This window comes from Lepisosteus oculatus, chromosome 7 (genome assembly GCF_040954835.1).
Source record: "Lepisosteus oculatus isolate fLepOcu1 chromosome 7, fLepOcu1.hap2, whole genome shotgun sequence".
NCBI lineage: Eukaryota > Metazoa > Chordata > Actinopteri > Semionotiformes > Lepisosteidae > Lepisosteus > Lepisosteus oculatus.
The window spans coordinates 7854043-7878893 of record NC_090702.1 but is presented as its reverse complement, the minus strand read 5'-3'; the positions used below and the strand labels follow the sequence as shown (position 1 = coordinate 7878893).

At 39.2% G+C, this 24851-nt stretch overlaps 2 protein-coding genes across 10 annotated transcripts in view; one reads left to right on the top strand and one right to left on the bottom strand.

Moving 5' to 3' along the window:
• cacna1c (calcium channel, voltage-dependent, L type, alpha 1C subunit) overlaps window positions 1-8731 on the bottom strand; it is a 447138-nt gene extending 438407 nt beyond the window's left edge. For all 8 annotated transcript variants that reach the window (XM_069192105.1, XM_069192106.1, XM_069192107.1 and 5 more), the window contains exon 1: window positions 8178-8731. In XM_069192105.1, the coding sequence (XP_069048206.1) occupies window positions 8178-8307 (130 nt within the window). In that variant the 5' untranslated portion in view covers window positions 8308-8731. The remainder of the gene's footprint in view (window positions 1-8177) is intronic.
• On the top strand, window positions 1205-18619 carry dcp1b (decapping mRNA 1B). 2 transcript variants are annotated; one of them, XM_069192115.1, is made up of 9 exons: window positions 1206-1611; window positions 4095-4135; window positions 5270-5397; window positions 9027-9093; window positions 11177-11306; window positions 13108-13227; window positions 13956-14702; window positions 16178-16423; window positions 17268-18619. In XM_069192115.1, exons 1-9 carry the CDS (start codon window positions 1450-1452, stop codon window positions 17346-17348), a joined length of 1722 nt encoding a protein of 573 aa, XP_069048216.1. In that variant the 5' UTR covers window positions 1206-1449; the 3' UTR covers window positions 17349-18619. The 2 variants fall into 2 exon arrangements, with proteins under 2 accessions (XP_069048217.1, XP_069048216.1); XM_069192116.1 differs by lacking the exon at window positions 13108-13227 and having other exon boundaries at window positions 1205-1611.
• Window positions 18620-24851: the final 6232 nt, after the last annotated feature.

Below are 24851 nucleotides of genomic sequence, written 5' to 3'. Positions count from 1 at the left end.
CTCAAGTTAGTACATTATCTGTACATAGTGGAAGAAATTTTTAGGTTTATTCCTATGAGACCAAAAACAAACAAAAATTATGTTTTTGGGTTGTTTTTATGGGATGTCCTGGCCACGTGGCTTAGGATATTAAAGATCCCATTACACTGTTTATAAGAGTAGGGATTTTAACCCTGCAGTCATGGCTAAATTTCACTTTGGGCGTGTACAATCTATTCTACCCAAAGTCCTCAATTAATTCAACTGATGAAGAAAATGTTCTTCTTGCTCTCCTGATCTGCTGTGTAGTGGGGCCACTGGTGTATGCTTCTTGATTGTCCATCTGAGTTCTGTCTTTCAGTGGTGGATGAAATGTCTTCTCTCCTACAGAATAAGTTAAGTGCTTTTCGATCATTTGGAATGAAGGCAAAATATAAATTCAATTAATTTCAATGCTGATTTACAGTAAATAAATCATTCATTCTAAAACTGAGTAAGAGATATTTTCACAATTGCAAAATAATAGAAAATACCAGCTATAACAGTACGAAATATAGTGAGATAACTTTTCAAGTATTTATTGTAGGTTAATTATGTACATCGTATTGGTTTTTTGGTATTTGGTATTTGGTATTTGGTATTGGTATTTTTTTTTACTTATAAAAGTGTCCACACTTGAGACTGTGTACACATCATTTGTAGCTGAACAAAACCGGACATCTTTGGAAGAGCACGAATGTTTTTGCAAAGCACTGAACTCCTGTGATGTTTTCTACAAATACAGTATATTCATTGGCCATATTTATTTATGGCACAAGCTTTGTACTGTAGCAGGCAACTGTCTGGCGTTAATATACAATAATAATTATCCATTTTCCATTTAATGTCTTACTAGTACAGTACTTCCAGTCTGGATAAAGCTCTTTTTTTTCAATTATGGGGCTGGCTCGATCTTCATATTTTATTATTACAGATCGGTACTGTATGTCTCTATATTTGCCGTTTTTAAAATATATTACAGGGCTGTCGTGCTATACATGGGGGATACTTGGGGTTCTATGATGACGTGCATTTGCTTAATCAGAAGTGCGAACCCTTTAAGAAATTCGTGTATTCTGCTATCTGTTAGAAGCCTTTTTTATCGCGTTTCAACTTCCCCCCAGTATTCAATCAGTTGTCTCTAGAGTCGATTAGATGACCTGTAATGTGACGCTACAAACGATTAGTCACGTCTGACTGTTTACAGTCAGAGGTGGTGAAAAATGGCGACTTCCTGCTCATGGGTGTACAGCTAGAGTTAATAAAATACCAACTTGACGTTTTTAACTTTAGATTTACTTGATTTTATTTTATTTAATTTTTTAAAAATCTGCAAAACATTCAGATACCATAGAGGTATTTTGGGGGGGATTTAAGTGTTGGGATCAAATTTACTGAGGGCTCCGTATAACCTAACAGAGCAGGGGGGCGATGAGTTCTACATCTGGGATGGTATCAGGCACCTGTCTGGCGGCAAAAGGTTTGGACATCAGCCTGGCAGCCTTGCAGCGACATGACCCGTACATCAACAAAATCGTAGATGTTGCCAGTCAGGTTGCCCTGTACACATTCAGCAACAAAGCAAACGAGTGGGTAAGAAAGCAAACTTAACACTCAGCCCCAGTGGCACACGCTGTTGGGAAAATGTTATCAATATTGTTATTATTGTTATCAGTTGACATAATTTACCTGTATAGCAGAAAGCTTTTCTCCGTTATTTCAGTGATAAAAGCGATGAATGCTGTGAGAATATACGTTTGCAAGGAGTTGCAGGGAAAATTGCGTTGATAACGTACTTCGTTGTTTTGATGATTTTCATCCTGAAGTTTTGACAAACTATTTTGATTGACGTTGTATGAAAAAAAAACTCGTTTTGTTTCGCCTGCGTAAGAGAAGCAAATTACGCGTGCAATGTAATTTAGGACATTAAAACTTAAAACCTGTCGGATAGAACAAAATACCATGTAAAATGATCATTTTTGTATCAGCTTGAATAATCAACGTAATAGTTTATCAATTGCTCTTTTTTTTGTACAGCCTTCTGAGATTATAAAATCAACCTCGTGTCCGAATGTGGAGTTTATAAGGAATAGTAGAATGAAGCCATTTCTTGGTAGCGAAATTAAATTTACCAGCACAGGTAAAATTTATTAAACGTGGTGTTGTGAATAAGGAGAAAATCTGAAGTAAATTCTTACAAATTTCGGATAAACGTCTGTTTCTTTAGTTAATTGATATACCTTTCAGTAGCCAGTTAGAGGAATTTGCGAGTAGAATGCCAGCCCTGTTTCCCCTTTACTTTGGGTACATATCAGGTACATTTCTACATTTACTGTTCTCCTGGCTAACTTAATAAACTACATTTTGATGTCTCACATGCTGTAAAAATGTTCCAGTTCTGTGTTCTGGATTGCTTCAAATGCGCAGTCAGTTTATAAACTGTCTACTGCAGTTCGTAGAATCGAGGCATACATGTGACAGAAGACGCTTTTGTGAGGAACCCTGAAAGCTCCGTGCACTGCAAATGCAGTCACAAACCAATAAACAGATCATTCTTTTCTGAGAAAACCGATTCAGACATTCATTTCCCCCCTCTTTGTGCTTTTAAATAGATTTTAAATAGGTGGAGTATTTTTTTGCCATAGAAAGAGATGGTATCTTTGAGGGGAACGGGATCAGTGTGCTCATAGAAACAATAACATTTCTTTAAAGAAAGTGCTCAAATATCTCGTGCATTCTGTATCTGTTCTTTCTCTAAAAACTTTCTTCTTTCTTAAATAGAAAGATGAAAAGCTTATGACCTAACTTGAAAGGCATGATGATGAAACTTAGTGCTTTCTGTCAAGTTAATACAACACTGTGCTTTTACATTGATCAGGGAACACTGTGTAAAATATGCTTAGCGTGTGGATATTGCTTTGCCAGAAGAGTTTTTTGTTCCTTGCTGGCCTTTTTATTGGCCAGTCAAATGGAAGTGCCAGTCTCATTATAACTATGACACGATCGGATTGGCAGAGAGTCAGGGTTGCAGAATGGGCATTGCAGACTCACTGTAGCCTGTTGACTCTGACTTCAGCTTTAAGATATGCTGTCAAATACCGGTTTCCAGCAAAGCATCTGTCCATCCATGCATTACCAGAATGCTTCTTGTTCCTGGAAACGATCAGTACCACCCTGAGGCCTAGGTCTCACGTGGCGCACACACAAGACAAACACACAAGCACACAGGGACAACTGGGAGGCACTGGTTAAAGTGAGCCAGAATGTTTCTAGAAGGTGGAAAGAAACTGGTGCACCCAACCAAAACCCACAGGAAATGAACTTGCCAACTCTACACAAATATTAAACCATGCACCCAAGAGCTGTGAGCACGTCACCGTGCTGGCATCCAGTAAAGCCAAGAACCGGTATTTACTTTTTTTCATTGTTTTTGCCCTTTTCAGTCAGAGATATCGGACTGCTTTCCCACCATATAAAATATACTGTAGATACAGACCTATATTGGCACTCTCCATGTCCTGCAGTGTTTTTATTAGGCATAAAAATGTTGTTTGGTAAATTTCCTTTTGGCAGTATCTCTTCTGACTGCACAATTTAGCAAATGATAGTTAATACTACTTATGAATAACTTAACCAAGGCATTTTTCTAGTTACAGACAAGTACTTACATCCTGTTTCTACAAATGGTTAACTCTGTAAATCAGAACTGCAGTGTGTTGGGATAGTATAAAAAGCATTGGCAAAGAATTGTTTTCAAAGTGCTCAATTGCATTCAATAAATTAGTGGAAGACAGAGATGGATGGTGTTATAGCTATGGCTATGTGAAGTTTGCTTTCATAACACTATGTTTAATGTGTTCTCTCAATAAGAGTGAAATTGTGTTATAGAAGCATTTTCTCCTTGCCTGCCTTTTAGCAAATTGTTACTCTTTAGGTCTCTGTCATTTTCTTTAAGCCGTAGTGCTTTAATTTAAGCAGTTTTTCATTTTTCGCCGCAAATCTTTTTTCTGAAGGTAGTGCACATCCAGCAGTTCCAGTTTTAAGAGTTAATAACATAATGTTACCTTTCTCTTCAGGAAAAGACTGATGTGGAAGGAACTTTATTTGTGTATACAAGGTAAGGGAGGTACAGTATGTCTGATAACGACGTCTCACTTTATGAGTTGATTTGCCATAATGTATCAGTTTTGGAAGGATAACTGTGGACTATTCATCCTTTTTCTGAGTACTTCATCCAATTCATAGTAGCAGGGTAGTCAAAGATTAACCCAGCAAACACCAAGTGCAAGGCAAGGTAGACTCTGGATGGGACACCAGTCCATCACAGGACACACACAGGCACAGACATGCACACACTCACAATAGGACCATTTTTCCCAGAACATAATTAACCAAATTAATCTGCTGCTGTGGGAGGAAGCCAGAGCACACGGCGAAAACCCATGTTTATGATTCACCTGTAAGATGTTTATGATTCAGGAAAAAACAGGAAACAATTTCCACCAAATGCCAAAATATAATGAAATGTGTAATTTTGTGACCAAAACACAACCTACTGTATGCAGCGTAGGGGGAACACTAGAACAAATGACAATGTGAAGTCTGTTTGGAGCGACACAGTTTCATTCTAATGGATCCTAAGATACAGATGAAACAAAACAAAAAGAAGTTTAGAAATACAATTTAGAGTCTCTTGTTAGATCAATCAAATCAAGGAATGTAGGTAGTGATTAGTACCAACTAGGACTGTAATCCACTAGGAAAAGCAGGTTGCTGTAGTAGGTTGTGTTGGTGGGGCAGAAAGCGTCACTCTTTCGCCTGATGCGACGGCGGCCATAGTGCGCCAGAACGCTCACCACACATCAGCTATCAGTGGGGAGGAGAGCAGAGTAATGAAGTCAATTCATAGAAGGGCATTATTAGGAGGCCATGATTGGTAAAGGCCAAGGGGAAATCTGGCCAGGACACTGCCGGGGTTACTCTCCTACTGTTTATGTTTTGGCTTTCACAAACACTCTACACCAGTCTGTTTTTCTTCATTTCTTGGATGCAGGATAGATCACCTTAAAAAGTGAAGATCTCATGTGCATGTTAAACCCAGTGCTGTACAAAATTTTGATTTTTAAATCCATGTTTGTCTTTAAAGAATTTCTGCAAGGACTTTTTAACTTGATCCATTGCCTTATGCTTAGAGCTCCAAACAACACAATGAAATTTTGCCCTGATTTTTCCTGTTTTATTCTGGTCTTAGGTCTGCCTCCCCCAGGCATGGCTTCACCATAATGAATCGCCTGAGTATGGACAACCTCACTGAGCCAATAACCAAGGATCTGGACTTTCAGCTGCAGGACCCTTTCCTGCTCTACAGGAATGCCCGTTGTAAGTATGTGATAAAATGTATTAACACTGCTGGAAACAATTATTCATTTTTTTTGCTAGCAAAAAAGGTCAAGAAGCTTGTAAGTCCATCCAAAAAAAAATCCTCAAAAATGGCTGGGGCACTCTGAAGAAAAACATGGTCTTTCTATTTACTCCACACACAGTCCATATGCATAGACTGGTGCATGAACTCTTTAGTGAGGAATATAGACATTATCAGGCACCATATTCCTAAATTAAATTTGGAGAAATTAATAGCAATATAATAATTAAACGACATATAGTAATACGTGTGGGTAGCTGCGTCAGCATGCATAGGCTGCAAAGGAACAAGTAATAGGTTTATTCCATGCTGAAAAAAAGAAGAAAGCAAACACAACATTGTTTGCAATGGTCATGGCCGTCGGGGCCGTCTTCAGAGAACACATCAGGGCTGTGAAGATTAAAGATCTCTCCAAGTCTGTTGTTTCTTATTTCACCTCTGACGGCCACGACCACTCTAATCTCTCCGTCTGTGTTCTCAAAGATGGTTTTCCAAACTCATACATCAGAAAGACTACCGAAACCAAAATTATCCTGCAGCTAGGGTCAGACCTTCCCCCTTCTCTTAACGACATACTACTTTTCTTCTAAATTTTCTTCATTCATTAGAGGTTTCATTTCACACCTCTCTACACCTATTCTGACTTCACACCTCTTAATTGGCCTCTCTTTCTGTCCCCTGCTCCCACCTCTCGCTCCTCCTCTCTCCCAGCCTTTGTTCTCCTGCTACATTACCGTTGCCTACTGCCTTGTCTTTCTCACACCTGAAGAAGGCTCCACGGCCGAAACGTTGTGTTTTCTTTCTTCTTTTCTTCAGCATGGAATAAACCTATTACTTGTTCCTTTATAGTAATACACTTTGAATACATGTTGAAATCTGCTCAAAACTGTTACCATGGAAGGATAGAAATATGCACCCAGATACAAATTTTCTAGTGCTGCAAGATGTGTTTCTGTAGCAGGTTGATAAAATTACTGACGGGGTCCACCGGCTGTCAAATCACATTTCAGAAATGCTGTAAATACCGTCAAGGTTATATATTTAATATGGGAAAAGTCTGTGACAAGCAGGTTATTTTAAACTTTTTTTATGGGGTTTTAGTGTCCCTGCTGAGAACACCAGCGATTTGACATGGCATTTTATCTCCCTTATCCACCACCAAAGCCATTTATGTAGCTGCAGCACACCAGGAGTGTAACCTGTGAGGTGAAAAGGAGCCGGATGAACGGTTACAGAGGTGTTCTGCATGGTGATGATTGCAGCCCTTTATAATCAACACCTGCTTTCACAGCAGACAAGACTGAAGACTATTCTCTTAAGTGCGGAAATTAAGTAGAAGGATGTACAAAATTAAAGATGAGTCAGAAGGAACCACGCCCCGATCTGAAACGGAAAAGCACAAGAAAACTGGAAATGACCAGCACTGTACCCAGTACCCACTATACCCATGCAAAACCAAGTAGAATATCCATAAAATGTTACAAGGAATTTTGAAACGTCTCTGAAAAACAGCTAATGGCTAAAGGCACATAACATGATTTTACAGATCATAAAACTGGTTGGAAGAATTGGTTTGTGGCTTAATAAGGAGGACGATAATGAATGAAGAATATGTCAGAAGGAGATGGTGATAAATTTTAAAAAATAGGAATGTTTCCCTTTTGTAAGTTTTCAAGAGGAATTGAGCAAAACGTTTAAGTCTCATTTTCTTTTCAAAGCATAAAGCACTCAAATACATATAAAAATAGGGAGATTGGTGATAATCATAGTAGCTTGAGACCAGTTTGCTCATAAAGGACTTTCGTCTCCTTTTATGGTGCAAAGGTATTTTGGTGGGCAGTGAGCTTGCGTGTCTGGGCTTCTCTCTTGAGTGTCCTGCCAACACCAGAAACCAAGCCAACCGAGATAAGATAAAGACAGTTCTCAAATACACATGAAGCCCCTTCACATGCAGTGCCCACTGTAAGTCTTGATTCACTATGATGAACTTAAATGGCTGTGGTGTATTGCAGTAAGTGGCAGCCTCATTATTAATTGATAGATCTCATAATTCAAGTAACTGTATTTTATTTGCTCCTATTTAGAGGGCTGGGGCTGTTTAAGTTGACACATAGAGGCATTTTCAGTTTTATCACAGAGTCTAAATATGGTAGAAAGTGCAAGTAATTTCTACTGGGGCACTTGCCAGCGATTTGCTTTTTTTCACCTCGAAATCACGAGTCATACTGAATGACAAGCTACCCTTTACGTTTTCTTCATGTTTTGAGATTGTCTTTCTTAATTAACTGGGATATTTTAACTGAGATTCTGACATCCCTAAAATAACCATTCATTCAGAACTTCAGAGGCAACACCTGTAAGGGTTTTTTAAAAAAGCCTTTTTTTAGACCTTTGTAATCAGATGGTTTTATACTCGGTAACCTAGAGTGGCCTAGCAAAGGAATATTTTTGTGGCAGAGTGTCTTTGTAATTGAACCGCTAAACATAATTTCATGCTGATTTCAGTGACATAAGACTTAATAGAAAGACTTAACAATCCCTTTGAAAAGTGATAAAAAGACATTCTTCATAGAATAACTTATTGTAAGTTAGAATAAAACATCTAATCTGTTCTCAAATACTGTGTTGTGCAAAATGTAATTGTACTTTGTAAAAGGAGTAAAAAAGCCACAAATCACATTCTAGAACATTAGAGAATATAGTTTCAAGAATAGTCTGTAATTAGCAATGATCTTACCTCCAGGGCGGACATAGGTATAGTTGAGTTGCGTCTCGGACACAAGTTTTCCTTTGTATTTGGCATCTGGCTCTGGTGGCAAGCGCTGGTGCCTGGGCTTTCTATGCAGGGTGAATGCCTTCTGAAACATGATCTATCACCACTGTGGTGTATAATGAAGAACACAAATCAAAATCCTTAGAATCCTTTGTGCCCTCTCACCTGGTTTTCTGTATTCATGTGTCATATAAAAAACTCCGTGCCAGTTTCAGTCAGAGAAACAATTTCATGTAATCCTTAAGCGTGACCAAGCCGGTGTTCAGGAGCAGAATCCCACACAACTGAGGTTCACGAAGCTGGCGACGTTACACGGCACTGTACCTCTTCAGAGGTCCGCTGGCAGTATCGGTCTGCCTTTGTCAGGATATTTCTTAAGTTATCTGCCGCCTCAGCCCCTCTACTTGCCCGCTTTGTTTTTCTCTTTTATCTTCCACATTTTTTGGCTGCCCTGTCTCTCTCACTTCTGTTTGCAAGATTTATCTGAGGAGGTGTGGGGAAATGTTCACTGTCTGCTTGTCACCGACGCTCTTGACCCAAGCCCGATCAGCTTCGCCTTTCCTCTCAGCAGCATGGCTTTCCAAAATTCCAGCCCCGGCTACGACCCCGCCCTCTCCATCCCTGCCTAAGAGTTCCAGCTGATAAGCCCCTTGGGGCAGCTCTGTCACCTGAACATTTTCCAAATACTGTACATTTTGTTCTTCTCTGTCTTTAATATTACCATTAAATTGAATTTGTTGAAAATAACATCAAGATCTGTCCTGTCCCCTGAGCTGTTATAACCAGAATCTGTCTGTTATTTTTTGTTTCCAGTGTCCATTTATGGGATCTGGTTTTATGACAAGGAGGACTGTCAGCGGATTGCTGAGCTAATGAAGAAGTACGTTCATTTCAAATGTATTGTTTGTCTGCATCTAGTTATTACACCGGTTTGTAGCTCTACATTGTATTGTGTCATCTTTCAGCCAGTCCATATCCATAAATATTTGAATTGCTGTCACAGTACTTCTTGTTTATGCACAGCTATAGAAGTATTGTGGTGTGATCCATCCAAAGATTATGTCATCCTGTTACTGTGTCTCATTCCACACTCTCCCACTTAATCTTTCTTCTTTTCAAATGCTCGCTCAAAATCTGGATCAGTGGTTAGGAGGTGATGGTGTTCTGTATTATACATGCCTTGGCAACAGTGGATCAGAAATCCATTTACATGCCTTGCACAAAATGTTATGCTTGTCAAAGTCTCAGCATGGGGGAACATTCCTGACGTTCATTTTTGTGTCAGAATATTAATTTAGAGCCTACCTGTTATGGAAGAATGATGATTCAGCACTCATGGGATCTAGCTAAATACTTGCAAGGCACAATAAGGTTTTGCAATTGTTTATTTGCTCTCCTTTCCCTATCCTCTGTACTTTAAAGCCACACAATACAGTGTCTTTGGTTTGGTCTTGTTGCTACACTGTGAAAGATGAGATAACCTTAATCTTATCAGTTACAGCCTCCTAAAATATAGGTGTTATTTTTAGTTTTTCCAGGAAACACCTGTGGGCATTTGTTATCTTTTGCTGTCGTCTTAATCAGATCATTTAAGCATTCCCCTCTGTAGATTATAGGACATTAATAGAAGCCACGGAGAATGTGTAAATTTGAACTTAAATGTCTTTGATTGAAATAAGTGGATCATTTTTTAAGAAATACAATGTATATCTATATACACTTTTCAAATGTGCACTTGTCACTGTCTGGACCATTAAAAAAAATTAGGCCATTACAATTTTTTGCAATATTAAATCTTAAAATAAAGCCTGTTAACCTCAAGGGAAAATCAAGAGCAGAACAAAAAAAATACTATCCCAAACTGCAAATCATAATGTGCTGCATCATTGTGGGATAACTTTATACTCTACAACATGACACAGAAAAAATCTGGGCCACTGAATTTGCCTTCCACCAGTACAAGGAGACTGGGGTTCTCAATTAAATCAGTTTGGTAGATTACTGAACTCCCAACAACACACCTACTATTCAGTAGGTTGCCAAAATTGGGCAGGCTGTGAAGATTGAAGATCTCTCCAAGCCCATCATTTCTCATTTCACCTCTGACGGCCATGATCACACTGATCTCTCCGTCTGCGTTCTCAAAGTAGGGTTTGTTAACTCGACAGCAGAAGGAAATCAGAAACTAAAATTATCCTGAAACTTGGTTCACACCTTCCCCCTTCTCTCAACGATAGACTTGTTTCCTTCTTATTCTCTCTATTCATGTGTAGGTTTCATTTCACACCTCTCCTCCCCTCTCGCGACCTCGCACCACTTGATTGGCCACTTTGCCTCTCCCCTGCTCCCGCCTCCTCCTCTCTCCTGGGTTTTGTTTTCCAACACTATATGTTCTTTGCTGACTGCCCTATCTTTCTCACACCTGAAGAAGGCTCCACAGCCGAAACATTGTGTTTTCTTTCTTCTTTTTTCAGCATGGAATAAACCTATTACTTGTTCCTTTGCAGCCTATGCACGCATGCTGATGCAGCTACCCACCTGAACTGATATTATTATTCATCTTCATGTCTCATTTAATCATTATAGTACACATTTATAAGGTGTATGTCTACCCTTTAGATAAAATTACCTATACAGTGTTTAACAATCAATTATGTTTTAGTGTTTCCTCAGACACTGTAAGTGCTTCTCCTTCTTGTTCTGTGTGAGGCAGTGGCTCAGGAGGCTAAATTGAGAGTATTATTTCTGAAATTGGCTCTGTGGTATAGAGACAGTTTCAAGCAAATGATAATTATATGGCAATCAAGTGCGTTCTGCACTGCAGGGCGGTATAGTTTGATTTTGTAAAATGCACTCTTACAAATGTGCAGCAACAGTGTACATTTAGCCTCAGGACTTTGCAGCTCTGTGCAGTATGTTTATACTAGATGGATTATGCTCTGGTGACTTTCCTCCTCCTCCAGTTTAACGCAGCAAGAACAACTGAAAGCTCAGCATGGGGGAGGCGTGTCTCCCAAAGCTCTGCACTCAGGGGACAGTAAAGGGGTCGACATCCTCCAGATGCTGAACAAGGCCAGGGATGAGTATGACAAGGTAGGTTTAATTACTAGTATACCACTAGGTGGCACTAGTGTCAACTGATACCCTCAGCTCCAAGAACAGTGTATCTCAGCTGATAAGGAGTAAATTACATTCCTGTAAGTATTTAGTATTGTTTTATTTTTAACATAAACATAAAATTCTAAAAATAACTTCATTTCTCTGTAATTGTACTGAGAGGATTCTAAGGCATATGAAAAAAAAAGATTTTAAAGTATTAAAATTAACTTTTGTACCAAAAGTCAAGAAGTGTTTGGAGTAGGGCTAGTGTTGAGGAACCAATTTACAAAAAATAGCAGAGATTTGCTTCCCATTAAAGTAGGTTATAAGCTTCTCATTGGAGCCCCATGTAGTTTTATAAAGGTTGTTGAGAACAACAAGGAAGAAGCACCATGTAAAAAAAAAACTTGTGAAGTTGTCTTTTGTCTCATTCTTATGAAAAAGACCCAAGTGTTTATGTTAACAACTCATTTACATCTTCTAGACAATGTGAAGAAGCAATTAAAAAACTAACAAATAATAGGATATATAAAGCATAGAAGTTAAAGCAAGGGATGTTATGTGAAGATTGTATGATGCACTAGCAATGCCTCATTTATACAGTTGTGTACAATTTGGGTCATCGAAAAGACATTGCTTCTGTGGGATCAGTCCAGAGAATCTACATCCTGGGGCTTCAGGAAATATCCTACACTAAAAGGCTTCAAAAGAAAAAAATATTCAAAATAAATGGCACTGACAGTCGACACAGCAGATTTCTTCACTAAACAGTGAAACATGAAGTGGAGGACTCTAAGTGTAAACTAGATGGAAGTGCATTTTAAAACAAGAACAGGAGACACTTCTGTACCCAAAGAGTTGTGGGAGTCTGGAACAAGTTACTTAGCCATGTTGTTGAAGCTGATACCCTAACTTTTCTGAAGTTAGGCTGGATGAAATCCTTGGACAGTTAACTACTAACCTCCAAATAGGTTAGATGGGCCAGATGTCCTCCTCTTGTTCGTTAGTAATGTACATTTTCACTGTGAGTGTTAAGGGACTGAGGCTCACTACCTTGACATTGCAAGAGCCAAACCAATAAAAAAGAAAATGCATTCCTGAACCTTTTCTTAGCTTGGCCAAAGCCATAGGTTCTTATCCTGTGAAAATGCTGATAGGATACCTGCTTCCTTATTGAGCATTAACTGTCTGGGATTAATAAGGCATAGCAGCAGTTTACAAGATATTTTCTGCTTCATCATATTTTGTAATCTTCTTTGTTCTCTTCTTTCTTTTTTGCGAAGGTCCTCTTCTCCTTTGTTCTTCTTTCCTCTTAATGCTTGGTGTTATTTTTAATGACATTTCAGGAATATTTGCTTTTGAAAAGACATTATATAAGATAATTTCTTGTATTAGGAATTTGTCTTTTCGTATACCCCAACTTGCTCTCCATGAGACACACAGACAGGGAGAGAAGATTGGGGCCAGAGCACAGGGTTTGCGATTTATGCGACGCCCCTGGAGTAGTTGGGGTTAAGGGCCTTGATCAGGGGCCCAACGGAGTAGGATTCCTCTGCCAGCTGCAGGATATGAACCGGCAACCTTCCAGCCACAGGCGCTGATCCTTAGCCACAGAGCCACCGCACCGTCCCATCAGTGCAGATTTCTTAATTTTGTGACGGTTACAGTGCTTATTGCCACAGGATGGAGCCGTCATAACAAGATGCAAGACTTGATTGATCTTCTTGAGCGGTGAAAACAGGAGCTGATAATGACTTGTGATCTTTGCCCTCATTAAATTCTCTGCCTTTCGTAGAGTAAGCCTGAGCCGAAGGAGATCGCTGGCAGTAGTGTGATCTATGACAACCCCAACCTGATCAAGCCGATCCCCGTAAAGCCCATTGAAAGAGCCTACAGTTCTCAGCAGCTCCCCAAGGTATTTGTATCTGCCTTGGGACTTGCAGAAGAGCCATTAATCTTTAGTGTATGCAAAATGGGTGCAGATTTTTAGCACTTTCTAGGATTTTCTGGGGATCCAACCAGTGTTTCATTCTGAGACTGTAGTCCACTTTATAATTTGTATAATATTATAGTCCACTTTTCATTTACCTGTCCTGTCATTCATGTGTTAAAAAAATATGCATTGATTTTTTTCAGTAACTCTCTATTTAATTAGAAAGTGTTCAATTAGATTTAAAATGTAATCTGTTCTCGTTTGCAGTCATCCGCTTTAAATCTGTGGAAAATGTTCTGTCCTTTAATGCTACCAGATAATCTGTTTCATCACTATTATTGGAGAATTTATTAAAGTATATTAACTTTCATGAGGAAGACACTGAAATGTAGTCCTTTTTAAGGCACTGGAAGGGAAAAGGAACACTGCACGTTATCTCCTCTTTCCACTGTGTACCTTAAAGGTGGTGCTTTGTCTTCACAGTTGAATGATAGTTCTTTTTGCATTGAAGCATAAATCTTAGACTCTTTGAGAAACATTTTCTGGGGCAATTCTCCATACTGGACTGTTTTCTTGATTTCTAACCATCAGTGCCATGTTCTATAGCCATGTCAATTCCATAATATAACCATAATAGCCATGTCAGTTGGTAAAACATGCTACACCTTGTTGATGGTAAATAGCTTGTCTTGTCTTATCTTCTCTTAAAGGACGGTGAGACTGAGCCCAAGCATTTATCCCTCGCTGCCCTCTTTGGAGTGCAAGACAAACAGGAGCCTGTCTCCCCAGGTGCAGGCGACAACAGGGCGCAGGCGGCTGGCTGTAAAGTTGGGGGTCGCCCTGCCGTGGCACGATCCCTCTCCTATGAGGAGCCAGCGCAAGTGATGGGCAAGACAGCGGTGGGCAGCCCCCCTCAGCACTGTCCTGCCATCCAGAAGCTGATGACGCACCGCGGGGCTGTGGAGCTGCAGCCAGTTTCAGAGTCTCCCGAAAACCGGCTGTGTGAAAACGGGGGCCTGCAGCCCCCCGCAGTGGCCCCCTGTGCGAGCAGAGACCCACTGCAAAGATTGTTCCAGCCTCCCGCTCCCTGCTGCGCTCACCCACCTCCTCAGCTCCAGACCGCACCCAACCTGCTGCACAGACTCCCCGTAGTCAAGCCGGACCGTGCAGAGCCACTGAGCTTCAGTGGTGCCCACCAGTCCCAGGCGCTTTATTTTAGCCCCAGCAAACCACCGCTGGTGGCCGCCGCCCCCCAGCACTCAGTTTCGGGGGTGGTTTCCCCCCATGAGCTGCTGCACAGATTGCAGCTGGTCCAGCAGGAGCAGAGCATGGATGCTGCCAGGCCAGCGTTGGCTGCCCGCTTCCACGAGCCCCTCAACCAGACCTCCAGGCCCTTGGACAGCTGGGCAGACAAGACCTCTTCTGCAGTGTCCGAGAAACCCAACCCTTTGTTCCAGGTAACAGTGCCATAAGTAAGAACAGTCACTAGGTATTGGAGAAGCACGTAACTGATTTCATATTCTTTGTAACCAGAATAAATCTTTTTCAAAAAAGGAACAAGTAATAGGTTTATTCCATGCTGAAAAAAAAGAAGAAAGAGAACACAACGTTTCGGCCGTGGAGCCTTCTTCAGGTGTGAGAGAGACAGGGCAGTAGGCAAAGGTAAAGTAGCGGGAGAACAAAGGTTGGGAGGTTGGAAATTTAAAAGAACAGTAATCTGTCGTTAAGACCTTCCCTTAACGACAGATTACTGTTCTTTTAAATTTTCTCCATTCATTGGAAGTTTCATTTCACACCTCTCTGCACCCATTCTGACTTCACACCTCTTGATTGGCCCGCCTCTCACTCCTCCTCCCTCCCAACCTTTGTTCTCCCGCTACTGTTCCTTTGCAGCCTACGCATGCTGACGCAGCTACCCACCTTTTTCAAAAAAGGTTCGTTTCATGATAACGTAGCGTCACCCAAGGCCATTGTTTGTCTTCCTTTAAAGCGTTAATGAAAGAGAGTAAATCGGTATACATTTTCTAGTGGAAAAATAATCTGTTTAGGTAGTTCGGCTGTAAACCTTCAATGAGATGCGTTTTGCTGTTTGTGCAGCCCGACCATTTCCACTAAAGATTCTCATCTGTCGAAACTGATGTTGAAGTCAGTTATGAAATGAAAATCGTTAAGGCTGATAAATCATAAAACAGCTATCTGAACGCTTGTTTTTAGGAAGAACAAAGTAACTTGTTAATGCCTGAAGCACGATCCTTGTTTTTGTAGGGTTTCATCAAGATTTGAATGAAAACATTATCTAAACTGTAATTAATTACTTTTCCATTAGTTTTGTTTATTAATAAGAATATAGAATAAAATGAAATAAAAAAACGAAATCTCATAATCATAACATGTGAGCACCGGTTTAAGTCTGGTGTTCATTTTGTTTTCTGAAATGCTTGGAATGTATGAATTAACACATTTTTATTTCTTGACATGCAGTGTTTGACTTTTTTAGTGGCAGAACTCTCAGTTCTTTGAAAACTTCACTGGATCTTTTTATGTCCAAGTGTGATTGTAGTAGAAGATCAGAAATCCTGTATTTTTTATTATTGTCACTGGTGGGAATCACTCATTTATTTAAATTTTATAACCCCCCTCCCCCTTCCCAGCAATTTGCCCTTTGTTAATACTCTTACAGCAGCTCAAGATGGAATAAGGACCGTGCACTTGTTAAAGCCAAGTGACCTTTCTCATCCTCTCCAGTCATGAAGTACCTGCAGAAAATGTAGAGGAGTGATGTTTCTGAAAGTTGATGTATTGAGTTTATGTCAGTGAATGTTCACCCCAGCACAGTTCACACCTTCAGAATACTTGACCCCATAGTCATGCAGCCTGGTACAGTACTTTACTCCCTGAAGAGTGCCTCACAGAACATTTCTATGTCAATCAGGTGATTTCTCCTCAGCGGATCCCAGCCACCGTAGCTCCTACGCTGCTCATGTCACCCATGGTGTTCACCCAGACCAAGTCGACCAAGAGCTCAGAGAGCAACAGGTCTGGCCTGGGTACAGGGGCTGACCGCTGCCCTCCTTCCAGTAGCCTGCTATCCTCTCAGCCTCTGGATGAGACCTTCTCTCTCTCACCCAGTGTTCTCACCAGGAGCCAGTTCCAGTGCACGCTTCTACACCTCATCAAGGTCAGAGAATGACTGCGCTTTCTTCCTGAAGGGTCCTAGAGCGCATTATATATTCCTCATATGTGTCAGTCACTCATTATTTACTGAGACTCAGTTACTGTCGTAGCAGAGAAGGGGACGGGAGTTTTCAGAGCAGAAATAGAAGGTTGCCTTGAGAGTGTAAAGTTTTATAGTCACAATTGTGTCGGGCTTGGAACACTCTGAAAACCCAGGCTTCATGCAAATTGACATGAGATGATCAGTCACTTGTAATTATTCCAGTTTCCAAGAAAATCAGTAGTGCAATCCCGTTGCTTTCCTGTGGGCTCTATTTAGGATATCAAATGCTCTTTTTCTATAAGTTAAAAGAAAAAAGCTTTTATCGTTAGGATAAGAGCAAAAGTGAAAAGTGTATTAGGACAAAAGTGCATCACATTACACTGGTGACGGGAAGGCAAAAGTGTGAAAAAAGAGAGTAACTGCAAATGATGTATGTATGCAAAATCATAGGCACAGACAAAAGATGAAATGCTATACATTTTCTTTTATTAATCTTTTAATTTGAAAATGTGAATTTCATTAGTAAAATTAAATATTCACTTCAGTATGCCAATACTTGTGCTTTTCAGTTTTTGAAAAGAGCAGTCTAGAAGTTATGTGGCAGAGCATAGTGCTTTAGACTGTTCTTAAAAAAAATAAGCTAAAGCCCCAATTATTTTTGGTGATGTGTGGAAGGGAGAGTAATGTTTGAATTTGCTTTTTACATTGTAAAGCGTGCGCTAAGGTTAGCGTGATCTAGCATTTCTATAACCCTTTATCACACTTAACAGCTATTCAAGTAACTGTATGGTTGTCTTTCTTTCAGAATGATCCCTCCTTCCTGAATACCATCTATGAGGCTTATATCTCCCGCTTCAACACGGACAAAGTCACAAAACCACTCTAATTAAAAAAAAAATCACCGTTCTTTTAAAAAATATGGCAATCAGAGACAAAACAGTCTTCCATTTGTGAGTTCAGTTTCGAGGGGTAAACTGTTAATTTTCAGGTTTTATGATGACATTTTAATTAAATTATTTCCTGAATAGACAGACTTTAGTTGTCTGTTGTTTCTTTTTAGTTATTCAGCAAAAATATTTCTTTAAAAAATAGGTAAGGATCCACAAGAGGAATTTGGTTTTCATCCAGAGCAGTTACTTTAAAGTTCAATAACCATAAAATAATTACTTTTTTAATAAAACTTCTTAGAAAACTTAAACCAGACACAGGACAAGGGCTGTCGTGGAATTGTTTTAAATTGGGAAAACTAAGTTCTATTTTCTCCTTTTAAAATTGGTTTTAAAAACATAGAAACTGCTTCAAGTACTAGCAATACTAGCTTCAAAAACTCTGTGAGACAGCGGTCAGTCTGTGAGTGTTTGATATTGCAAGTTCTCATACCATTACTTGAAGCAGTTGTAGTAGTCACTCTTGTGGTTGTTTCTAGCTCTGCACCTCTTTCAACAAGTATCCCACAGCTACTTGTCTTGCAGTGGCATGATTTGACCTGATCCCTATATACAGTATATGCTAGAGTTAACCCCTGCTTTTTCAGTTGCTTGTGGAGGACTTCCTCAGTTCTTGCCAGCTCTTGCACACTTGTCAGATTTTATTAGTGGCATGATCTCTATGTGTCTTTCATACACATTATGGCTTTTGTTAATGGCCTGCAACAAACAGAGGCCTTGGCTCTAAAATTCCTGAGCCTCTTCTTCCTGATTCTCCCATCCCCCCTAGTTTAAACCACTGGGAAGAAAAATTAGAAATTTGGTCTATTTGGACTATGGACAGTGTTTATTAATGTTTTTGTGTTAGTTTCAATTGTTTGGCCCCAAAAACAGTAATGATATTTTAGTTTTGTTATTTAGTTACTTTAACTAGCAGGTGTAACTTGTAGACATACTTCTAACAACAGCAACTGATGTCAGTTTGCTTCCACTGTACCATTATCAATCCCTAGAAGTTTTATTGCATGTATATTTTTGTGTAGTTCACACATATATATATAGGCTTTAAAAGCTATTTTAATATATAACGCTCTGGGGATTGATGCATCTTAATGTACTGCGAATTTTCTGTGCTTGAGCTAAATGGAAAAAATTGTTCTGGAGAACCTTTAGTATGGAAATTCCGGAGCGGGTTAGTTTACATTGTAAAAATAAAAGTGAATCACACCTGTTTGATGTGTTACTTTGATTGTACTCCACACCTACTTTTGGTCATATACAGTATAATTTGTTTTGAAGATTGGAACTTTCCTTTGAATTGCCCCTTATTACAAAATTAAATTGAAGTTTTCAACTAATCAAGTCGTATGCCAGTTCAACTTAGCAGGACTGCAAATATTGTTAACATTAGTAAATAGATAGTTGTATCTAAGAATTGTGATTGAGGAACATGGAAAACTGTATCAGGTCCCACACAAGGTCACCTAAAAGCTTTAAGGCTTTCAGGAGACACCAGAAATCCAAGAGACCTGTTGTGGTTTAATGTTTTGTTTTGCCTATTAGTGAAAACCTTCATCTGCAGTTTGGACATTCACAGAATACTTAAAATATTTTTGTCTTCTGAGATCCATCTTAGGCAATTCAGGAGCTGAAGTGTCTTTTGTGATATCTCTCTTTTTTATGACATCTATTTTATACTGTTCACCTCATTGAAGAATTAGTGCTGGGTTCTTTCTTTTCTCATTGTGGATTTATACCAGTCACTACAAATGTAGTTTTCTATACATTTGTGAAGTTTTTATAACAAGAAATACTTGCACTTTCATTGTAGCTAATACTTAAACATCGTAATAATATGAGATTTGCTAAACTGCATAAATTGATCAAATGTATTATTAAGAAATGGAAAGATACAGATTTGGTTATTTTGCAAACAGCTAATATTGCTACAAACTACCTTTATCAATATGCATTCTGGTTTTAACATAGCTGTGTTCCTGTGCACAGTAGTTTTTAATTTAATTTAAATTTGCTTGTTTTCTGGTGTGAAGTAAAAATTACTTTCGAATTCTTGGGGGAGAATAAGAACTGTCTGCTGTATCATATTGTTGCAGGAAAAGGGAGTATATTTTGATTTGACAGCTTTGTGTCAACCAAGCATATTTGTAACATAAGGCACTGGTACTGCTAACAAATGTTATGCTAAAAAAAACATGACTCACTGTCTTCACATTCAGTAACAAATTGGGGAAAAACAGACAATAATGTCTTAGTACTTTTGCAGTTTAATAGGTGAGTATGTTACAATTTTGAAATTATTCTTTGTTTTTCTAACCCATAAAAATTAATAGCATGTTAAATTTCTGTGTGCAATTCTCTTTTCTTGTATCTTACATCCTTTTTAGTTTTCGCTAAAATATCCGCTACCCAGTATACTCTCCAAGATGATTTTTCATAAAGATAACTGCAGATCAACATAAATATTCCAACATATTCAAGAGAATTTTGTACACTAACTGTATGCAATGCAATTTTCAGAGCTAAAATTTCAAGAGGGCAGCAAGGTAAATATTTTACATTTTGAAAAGAGATTATTTTTATATAGTGGAGTACAGTGTTGTTGCTTCAGGTTCAAAGTTGGTTTTATTACAGAAAAAACGTTGTTCTTAAATAGGATAAAGTGATGATCAGTTTTAATGTTTTTTAACTTTTATTACAATGTTAAATTTCCAGTCAATGATTGTTTTGTGATAATAAACTATTAAAATTACTGCATAAATCTTTGTATTAATGTGAATTGTCTCTTATATCATGTTTAGACAGGTGTACAGGAAGTATATGTGGTACAGTGCGTATTGAAAGTATATAACCCCTTGTATTTTTTCACATTTTGTTGTCAGTACCTTAAAATTTCATGCATTGTAATTGTTTTTTTTTCTGTTATGTACATACCATAATCCACATTTTTAAGGATGAAATGTTTTAAATAGGAAATATTACATGAAAAATACAAAACCAAAATATCATAATTGGATACGTATACACCCTCCTCAGTTAGTACTAGGTGTAACCACCTTTGGCAGTAATCACAGCTGTGAGTCTTTTGGGATTTGTCTCTACGAACAGTTCACTCCTAGGTTGGCAATAATTGACCACTCTTCTTTACAAAACTTCAAGCTCATTCAAGTTCCTTCAGAAGTATAAGTACTGCCATAGATTTTCCACTGGATTTAGGTCAGGACTCTGATTGGGCCACTCAAGGATGTTGAGCCACTCACCAGTGCAGGTTTGGGTCGTTGTCATGCTGAAAGGAGAGCTCCTGTCCCTGTTTCAGCTTTCTTGCAGAAGACAGCAGATTTTCCTTTTTAAGGACTTTTCTGTGCTGTTCTCCATTCATTTTCCCTTTTATCCTGAAAGGTCCCCAGTGTCCCTGCCCATCAAAAAAACATCCCAGTAAGATGTTGCTGCCATTATCATTCTTGACAGTAGAGATGGTGTTCTTTGGATCATGTGTCGTGTTAGGTTTGTGCCAAATGTAATACTGTACTTGCAGTTAGAACAAAAAGTTGTTTTTTTAGTGTTGTAAGACTGCAAAATATTTTGCCAGTCTTATAACTGGCAGCCTGATCTAGAGATGGTCTTGGTGGTGCCACACACCTTCCACTTCTTAATAATTGTCTTGACGATTTTTATACCCATCCCCTGATCTGTGCCTTCCCGCATCTTTGCCTAAAAATTGGTTCTTGGTGCTGTAGCGGCGAGGCTTATTAATAAGGCAGAATTAAGTGTTTCCGAGCTTTCACAAATTAGGCCTCATCTCTCTGTTCATCTCTGTGGTGAAGCCACAGAGAAACTATTCATGCAGGCTGATTTAAGGTTTCCTTTGATAAGGTTTCCTAGGACAGATCCCAAAGGGGGATGCACTTAGCTTAGCCTGGCTATCATGATCAATGGTCATCCATTAGGACCTATCTGTCTAGGGAGTGCCAGATGGACATCTGGACTGCATTCCTAAGTGTCAGGAGTAAGTGACTCATATCTCACCTTGATCAACCAATCAGGGACTGGTAGGGCCGAGTAACCCACATGGGACTCTGATGCCCATGGAACTTTCAGCCAATCAACGAGCTGAAGTTCCTCCAGGTAAAAACAGGCAACACAGAGAGCCTGGGAGATTCAGTAAGATTCAGGAGAATTCTGTGGACTTTTCTAAAGGGAATTCAAAGGAGAATTTCAGAGCGGGACGGCCCAGGAGCAGAAGACTCCCAAGGGCAGGACATTCTCGCAGCGCGCCTCCTGACCATCCTGAGACTCAGCCCGGACAACCACGGAACGGCCAGTGTGTCCGAGTGCCAGAACTTTCCTTTGTTCTATGAGTCTAGAGTGGAGGTTGCCAGAGAGTAACCAGAGGATCCACCCGAGGTTAGAACCAGCAGCAGGCCTCGTGAACAGGTCAGAACTGTGGACAGCTGAATCACTATTCAGAACTAGCGCTTCATCAGGAACGAACTGGTCCTCTTCCTGACCTGCTGGGACCCACAGTCATCTTTTCTCCTGTGTGCAAACTTTGCTAGTTAAAGCCAACACTAACTAGCCGGTCAGTGAGCATCTGCAGCGCACCGTCGCAAACCGCACAGCACAGCCTGGCACCTAGCTAGAGAGCACGGATTGGACAACAACAAGCCTGCAACTGTTTCTTTGTGCCCGCAGGAGATCTGAATCCCCAGAGATTGGATGAGTATTCAACTTCAATGCATTACAGCTCGAGAATTCAATTGTTATCCCAACCAGTTGATATCAATTTAATTCCTAAGAGTTATGTACTTGTTTTGAGTATCTAATGTAGAAGTTATAACCAAGTTCATTTATGAAACGGTCTAAATGAATGATATACTGAATGTATGTCCTCTTGATATATGTAACTCTTTGTAACTGACTGAATATATACCTTTTGTATTCTGATAACCCTCTCGATAAGATCTGTTAGGTTTATATGCATATTCTATGTATTAATAAATGTATCCTCGTGTATTAGTACCTGTGTGTGTGCATTGTTTGAGTTATATCGCATGGTTGGATTCTAAAGCCATCAAAAGAATCAATTTCGTGATTTACTGCTACAATTAATAATTGTCCCAGTAAATGCCCAAACCCTACAGAACTGGTGCCTTCAGAAAGCACACTACATTACAGTGCTTATATAGTCTTTGCTTTTAACACAGGTGGAGGCCCATTAATTGGTTATTATTAATCCTATATTAGATAGGATTGGTATTAGATAGGGGATGAACACATATCCAACCAAGCTGTCATGGTTTTTATTTTAATTCATTTTCTAAGTGCCTTTTTCATTTGGATGTTGTGGGGTAGGATCTGTAAATAAAAGCAATTTTAATGCATTTAAATTCCAGGCTGTATGGCAACAAAAGGTAAAAATTGTAAAAGAGTGTGTAGAATTTCTGTAGGCAGTGCATAGCGCTTCGGGAGGAGACTGATTTGATGGATCACTTTATGCAAGTTCTGCATGGAAATATTTGTTTCCAAAATGAGTTAGATCATTGCTTGTAATTACTTGTATTAGCACATTTCTACCTCTTGCTCTGCTTCATTTTTATTCACCCCCCCAATGCAATAGGAACAAAAACATCATACAGCAGAATGGGTTATGCATTGGATAATGTCTCACTTAAAACATTCAAATAATAATAAACTGCATTGCACAGTGCAAAGTCATATTTATCAAATCGAATTCCAGAAAATCAAGATGGTCACATTTATTCACACCTCACTTATTCACTAAATGACTAATAAACAAATTAAACTATCTGCAGTACCTTCAGTGGAAACGCAGAAACAACATAGAGGGCTCTGTTTCCTTGGGAATAAAAGGAAGTAATATTCAGTTGTAGTATGCTCTATCATCAAGGTCGGTGAGCACTGCAAAGACTGCAGGCAAATGGTCATTAACATCCACAAAATGCTGGATTAAGAATAAACCAAAAGCTGAATCCATCACTTTACATTGCAGTGTCCATTATTAAGGCATTTAAGGCTATACTGGCCACCCAGCCAGGAAGAGGGTGCCAGTGTATTTTGCTACTGTGGGTGGTGAAAAATGGTTTGGGAGGCAACCGTTATTCCAAATGCAGTAGCTGATCTTCAAAACAGCCTAGTTTCCCCAGGAGCCAAAGTGTCAGAAACTACTTCTAGACAGTCAACAGCAATAGTGTGGTTGCAAGGTAAAGAGGTGACTATGATTTGCTAAACATCATTTGAATCACAATTGAAACAGGCTCATGTTAAGAAATCATTAAATATTCCGGGGGGCCCCTAATGTTTTGGGGCTGTTTTGCATATACAGGTCCAGGAGCCCTTGTCAATTCATAAACTCCAACGCATACACCACCTTCATAGGACATTTTGGAAAGACACTGGGTTCTTTCTTCCAAAAAGCTGAAGCTTAGCCCAAAATAGACATTCCAACATGACATGTCCAAAGCATTTTTCCACTGAACATCTTTTATTTTCCAGACCTCAGTCCAGTTGAACACTTGTAGTTCAAACTCAAGAAGCCAGTTCACAGACATAAACCAAAGATCTGATGGACATAGCGTAGCTGTATGTGGAGGGATCGTCGTAAATTCCACCACTGAAGTGCCAAGCTCAGCGCACAACAGGAGGTATCTAGTCAGTGTAACCTTACCCAAGCACTATTTACAAAATACTAAATATAGTGGTAGGAATAAACCCTCTTGTGTTCTGGACTTCAAATTAGTTATGACAAATAGGTATTTTCTCTGTGCAGTGCTATGAAGATTATTCTTTAAAATTCTTAGACATTTTTAGGCTAGAAACGATCCCAATCTTTATTTCATGTTTATTGATACTATTTCTTCAGGTGTATGAATGATTTTGTCGTTCTATTTGAAAAATGGTTTTATATTTTCTATTTTTCAGTTTTCTTTCAGGTCATGGAAAGTTCTGGAATTTGTATTTGTTATCAACCCATTGCCAAATTCTTAGTTTGAGAATTTCCCTCACACAGGTGTATTAGCTGAAATGTAACTAATTGCGCTTGGTTATCAGACACCAATGGTGTTTTTTTCTATTGCTTTTTTTTTTAGTTAGAAATAATATTAAATAAAATGCACCTGGAACCAAACCTTGTAGACTTTTCAGCTCACAAGAATCAAGGCTGGTCACCCCTGCGTCACATCATACTTGATAACATAATATCAGTTTGCACAGCTTCATTTTTTATTGAAAAGCTGAAAGTTGTGGATTATTTTAGATGTGTTTTATCACACTTCACACTTCTGTTCTTCACACTTCACACAATCACACTTCTAGTTACCTTCTAACCAGTTTATCCAATACAGGGCTGTGGGGAAGCCTGAGCCTATTCTGGCAAGCAAGGGGCACACCCTGGGCAGGATATAAGTCCATTGGCGGTCACAAACAGA

Coding starts and splice junctions, on each gene's coding strand:
- dcp1b (XM_069192115.1), top strand. CDS start 1,450: ATGAGTTCTACATCTGGGATGGTATCAGGCACCTGTCTGGCGGCAAAA. Junction 1,612..4,094: donor GCAACAAAGCAAACGAGTGG/GTAAGAAAGCAA, acceptor CTTTCTCTTCAG/GAAAAGACTGATGTGGAAGG. Junction 4,136..5,269: donor ACTTTATTTGTGTATACAAG/GTAAGGGAGGTA, acceptor TTCTGGTCTTAG/GTCTGCCTCCCCCAGGCATG.